Below are 6,000 nucleotides of genomic sequence, written 5' to 3'. Positions count from 1 at the left end.
TTTCAAAGTCGACACACACCGTTGTGGTCACATTCCTTCTGTGATTAATTTGGAATTATGTGACAGTACAAGTTATGAAATGAAAAGAGAAAACATATTCCGAGTGTGTTGCATGGTAGTTATTTTGAAGCTGACAGTAATTGGGGAGGCAGTTAAGGTCGTTAAATTGCTTTTCTTTCATCGTGTGGTTTACGAAGGGAGAGGAAATTTGCAGCTTATGCAAATAGACTGAAATGGCTGTAGTGTACTTATATAAATCTAATATTTCAGAGAAGCACAATATTATCATTGTTTGCTTTTTTAATCAACTATTCTGCTGCACTGCATAATGAAACAAAAACAACTGAAAACTGAAATATTTCGCAAGGTTGTTGAGTTGCACAGAGAGAGGTATAATTCGTACACTGTACATGTCTCTTGTAAGGGCCAGATTTCTCTGATATGTATTACTTTCTCATTTCCTTTAATCCTTTCCTTCTGTCACTATCTTTCATCTTGTGGTTTATTTCTTTGTAGATAAATTGCTAAATACAAGGAATAATTCATGAAATGGGGCAGTTTAGTAAATGGCAAATGGACCAAATTCTCAGTGGGGCACTATGGTGCGTTACAGCATAAAAGGAGTGAGGTTGCCAGCTAATGCATAACATTTCCATAATGTTACTGTAATGTTGTTGCAATGTAATAACATCAGAGCTTTATGCATTATCTGCAATTCAGTTCATTGATGGATAGTGGCCTGCCACATTTAATATACTCATCATAATCATCTCATAAGGAGCTCTCTCCTGTTTCATATTTCCAGGCATTTAATATTCCAATTCTCCTGACACAGGTTGGCTCCTCCAACAAATAAATATCATCTGAGCACTTCACTTGCATCACCTTAAATACCTGTGATCACATGGGGTCAGCTACAAAATTTGGTACTGTGGTGTTGCTGTTGACTGATCGTTTTGTCAGTCAATCCGGGCGATTTGAAAACGTTGTCAGGGGTTGCACACAGTTGGTTTGTTGTTCAAGCTGATGTAAGAGTATACTTTACAGTAAATAAGTACATTGGCTGACAGTATAAAATGTGCAACATTGCAGAAAGCACTTGAGAAGCCTTTGGATTTTGACAAATGGCTTGTGTCAGCAAGTAAAATGGAGAAAAGCCTTCTCCTGTGCTTGCCTTGTTGTTGGCTGATGTTCATAAAAATTATATTATTGAGACAAAATAATAACTGTAATCAGGCGTTTTGCAAACACACGTCAAAGAGCTGGACAGTGATGCATTACTGTACAAAAGCATTTATTTTCCCAGTTAAAATTCCATAGATGTTCTGCTTAAAATACAGAAGATATTGTCTCATTTACAAAAAGAAAACTGTTGTGTCAACACTTAATTCAGAAGAAGATGGAAAGAAACTGATTTCTGAGATTTCTGAGTATATTCTAGGTTAGCTCAGGGTATAAAAACCACTGACTTTACAATAATCATATGAATAAAAGCTATAGATTCAGGAACAAATTGTTTTAAGATGGTCACATGTAAAACATTATCATTCATCCTTTAACAAAAAAATATCATAGTTACCATGGTATTTCAGCAGCACTAAAGGAAATTTTATGTGATGAATGCTGTAAAATTCCTTTTTTCAAGAGATTTCCCAGTGAAAGATTTTCTAATTGTTGGGTTACCACTTTAAAAAAGTCCACCTATGCAATATCGAACCAAACAAGGGACAGTTTGAACATTTGGTCATTGACTTACACCAGGTCAACAGGCTGTTAAGAACCTGCTTATAAATAACCAGTTCTTCCACATATATTAATCATTGCACATCTAGTATAAACCACAAATACATTTTTTTTCTCAAACACCTATATCCAAACACAGCCCAGCAAGAACGTGAGATTAAATCTTTGTTGCCCGTGATAACGTCAGGCTACTCGGTCACAGAAAGTCACTACCGCATTTTAAAATGTGTCCTGGGTACGGCTCCGTGAGCACACCCAAATCGATCACCCTCTGAAGTTGTGTTCCGCCCCTCTCGTCGTGTTTAGGGCACATACATTACTAGCGTGACCCTGGAGGGGGACAGCAAGGGCGGGTGTTAAGCAGTTTTCACACACATCACACACGACACTGAGCACAGTTTCTGCTACTGGCCCCGCCCAGAGCCCAGCAGCTGCTTGGTCCTCCTCTCCACACCTCGGTATGGCTTATAGAAGGGCAAAAGGAATTCTTTAAAATGTACTCCCCCCCCCCCAATTACAGCCTCCCTTTGTCGTTACAGATTCCCGAATGAAACACTGATTGTCAAGACAGTCATTTGTGCTTGTAACAGTTGCATAACGTTGCCCTGCGTCCTGTCCTGGGTTGTCCATCTCATTTTGTCTGAATAACACTTGGGGTTTGACCGGATTGGAGAATGGCTGTAGGTCATAGGTCATAGGTCAAGCATGCTGGACAAGTGGTGAAGGAGTGAACAATCCATGCACATTAAAAAAACAAAATATGCTCAAAAAAGTGTCAACTGAAGATAAACAAGACCATGCAATACTTCCAATCACATCCTTTCACCTCTTTTCCAGCCAAAACGGGCACCATTCTGTTTGTGTATCTGATTCCTTCTCCTCATTTCATTCCACGGGCAGGTTTCTTTTGCAGGAAAAAAATATATATCTGCATTTGCAATTCAAACGAAGTTATTCTCCGTCTTCGCAACTGTTCTGTTCTGTCTTCCCCTTTCTCTTACGGAGGGTAAATGTTTCGATGAGATGCCGTATCATGAATATTCATTATGGTTGCAGATTAGCTGTTGGGGGATTTGCGTAGCCATTGGAAGAACCGCTGCTCGAAGAGGCTGTGCCACCTGACGTTGGCTTCCACGATCTCCACGGCGCGGGCGAACGCCGCGGCTGCAACGCCGCCGTTGTTCTGGACGAACTCCCTCAGCTGGGGAAGGGAAACAATCAACAAGACAATGAGGAAAATGGTAATGAACCAACAGGGACTGGGGGGGGGGATCTCAACAGGCTGATTTGCATATATACTATGTGACGATTCGGTCCCGCGCTTCCTGACAGAACCTCCATTATGACATGTCTCTGGAGCGGTGGCACGGATACACGCAATCACCTGGTCCCATTTTCACCTGGCTACCGCTGACGCTTGAGTGGAGACAAGGTGAGTCAAGGTGAATGGGGGCTTTAGTGTTCATTACTCACAAGAAATGGTCTTTGGGGTGATTTGCAGTCTGATTCAACACCAAAACGCATCTTATTTACAAGACACCACAGCTCTGATATTGACTTGCAGAAAAGCCAAGTCAGCTTGACAAAAACATCCATGGCATTTAACACAATTTAAAGGGCATCTAGGGCATTTATCTATGTGTGTGCATTATACATATATACTGATGCCTGAAATTTGAGGTTTTCTGGGAAAAAAACATACGTGTACACATCATACACCCTGGAAAACTTTTATTTTTGACACGCTTGACCCCTACCAACAAAATGGCCATGATAACGCAAATCTACTTACTTTCAGTTCCTCTTTGAAATCATGAGGAAAATTTTATATTTATTTATTTATGATTTTACATTTTTGCTCTTTCATGATTTCTCAGTTTTGATCACATGAATCAGTTTGTAACTCCCTTTGTCCAGACTCAGTTTACGGGACTAACAAGATACAGGAAAAAAGCACAAAGAACAGAAAACATAAATCTAATATTCTCCAGATCATTTCCATTATTCCTTTGATAATATGACCTCTTTGCTCTTTTATCTAGCTCATCAATTATAATTGCCAATGTTTAGCACATGAAACTGAACACATTCTCAAGGGTCTGAATTACAAAGGATGTGGGCCACTATTTTGGGCTTAGACATTTTTCCATACTCAGCTAAAAGCTAAATGAACACAGCACTGCTCTTACATGGAAATAATTGCTTATATTAAAGATTAGTCAATTACTTGTTATATGGTACAACTACAAATGATAATGATGTACAGTTTTAAGTGATTCAATTTTTAAATTGTATTTTTAAATATCAGTTCGGAGCAAAACAAAAACGGGAAAAAAAAAATCTTGAGGTCACCTAAAATGAGGACATTTTTGGTTTTTAGCATTTTGAGCTTCAAAAAGGCCTGTGAACTACTGTAGCCAATTAGTGACAAAAATAGTATGGTTCAGAATAAATAATAAGGAAATATGAATATAAATATTTCCTTGGGGTAGTGAGTTATGCATGAATACAACACTATATAAACAAATACGTCGGGAATAGATTGGGAAAAATGTTTGCTAAATCTTAGCTATCCTTTGCTGTTGTCAGTAGCACTGACCCACTGTCCATTATATTAATAGCTCTACAATACCATTGGTTGGTGTTCAAAGTTAAATTATGTGAAGTTGTTCCCAAGTGTTTCTTATAGACACTTCATTATTGATTGGTGTTTGACTCTGAAATATTACTAAAAAATTAAAACAATTGTTGTAACAGGGTTGATTTTTGACCTTGGTGAAGCAGAACAGTATTTTAAAGATACTCACCTCGTTCAGTTCGGATTCTGTGTTCAGAAACTCGGTCACACCATTGATTAATTTGGAATTCATGAATAAGGCCTCTCCATATCTGTAAAAAAAGATGAGAGATCACTGTTGTTTCGGGCAATAAACAACCACTAACTCTGTACTAAGTCTAACAAAGTCTAACTCTTAAGGAGGTTGATTGTACACTTATTTTTTGATAACAAGGTCAAATAATGCTGCTTATGTAACCCCAAAGGTTCTATTTTTATCAGGAGTGCAGACTGAACCATATAATTTTCAAAGGTCAAATGTAAATACGATTCACTTTTTTATTGTGATAGAATATGCACCAGAGGTGCACGGCATTTAACTCAGTGTTTGACCAATCAGCATATGACACCTGCTCTGTTCTATTTCTGCATTGGAATGGATCACTTTCACTTGTAGCTCAGTCTGCTGTTAAAAAGTAGCTACACAGTAGAAGAATGCATGAAATGTGGCACAAATATTACTCTGATGATACACAAGTTTCTCTTTTACAGGAAGCTCTTCCAGGATAATCCTAATTTAAGATCATTTAAAGAACTTTGCTTGCATCTGTGCAGTACTGAAGATCTCAGCTAGAGATTCAGGCTATGTGTAGCACGTGAGTTTATTAGGAATATGCATGTCTGTTTATGGGTTTATAAAGCAATCACAATCAACAAAGCAATCATGAATGTAGGTGTTCGCAATGATCAAACCTCCAAAACCAATGGGGCTTATGATTAAGATTTATAGGAATCTGTACTGTCTGGCATCACTCTATACTGGAGGGCATATGTACATTTATTTGCAACTGAAACCAGTTTTATTCTCATCAATCTTCAGTCAACTCCCAGAATGCTCAGAGTGTAAGCGTCCTTCTGGGATGACCTTAAGAGCAAGCTATTAGAATGTAGGGTTTATGGACCCAGGCCTGGTCAGGAAGGACTGTGTGTCAACCTTCACCCTGACCACACCATAAAAAACCACCACCGTGCTATCTAATGAAGAACTTTGTTTGCACTAAGCGCAATTTAATAAATGGAAAGAACAATGTCTTCTGGTTTATTCTTAGCCTCACTGATGGCCTCTTAGACTCTTAGGCTCTTAGGCTTTGTTGTTGCTCTGGGAGGTGGAGGGTGGGTGTGACACTCACTCCCCCCCCCCAAACCTGGAAAGAGATGGGACCATCACTTTATTTCACCACCGGCTGGAAGGTGATGCTCTGGCCTTTGAAAGACGCACCCCCTCTACGACTTCCTCATCAAGGCTTTGTAACCAGCCTGTCTTCTGCTGAACCTGTGATGCCCTCACCTATCCCCCTAGACACCAGTGGACTCAAGCGAACCACAAACAAGGCACCCTGCATCTTGGAAAACTCCCTCGCGCATGTTTCGAGAGGGTTCTGCCTCACACTGGACTCCAGTTTTGCATGTTCCCAGAGTGT

General features: G+C 39.4%; 1 protein-coding gene across 1 annotated transcript in view; it reads right to left on the bottom strand.

The window, feature by feature from the left end:
• Positions 1-2,287: 2,287 nt before the first annotated feature.
• LOC118772008 (thyrotropin-releasing hormone-degrading ectoenzyme-like) overlaps positions 2,288-6,000 on the bottom strand; it is a 115,654-nt gene continuing 111,941 nt past the window's right edge. The window contains exons 18-19 of the mRNA XM_036520231.1: positions 4,551-4,632; positions 2,288-2,944 (exon numbers count right to left, since the gene is read on the bottom strand). Coding sequence (XP_036376124.1) covers positions 2,801-2,944; positions 4,551-4,632 — 226 coding nt within the window. The 3' untranslated portion in view covers positions 2,288-2,800. The remainder of the gene's footprint in view (positions 2,945-4,550; positions 4,633-6,000) is intronic.

This window comes from Megalops cyprinoides, chromosome 25, assembly GCF_013368585.1.
Source record: "Megalops cyprinoides isolate fMegCyp1 chromosome 25, fMegCyp1.pri, whole genome shotgun sequence".
NCBI classification, from domain to species: Eukaryota; Metazoa; Chordata; class Actinopteri; order Elopiformes; family Megalopidae; genus Megalops; species Megalops cyprinoides.
The sequence above is the reverse complement of the archived record's forward strand: the minus strand, read 5'-3'. Positions and strand labels throughout refer to the sequence as shown.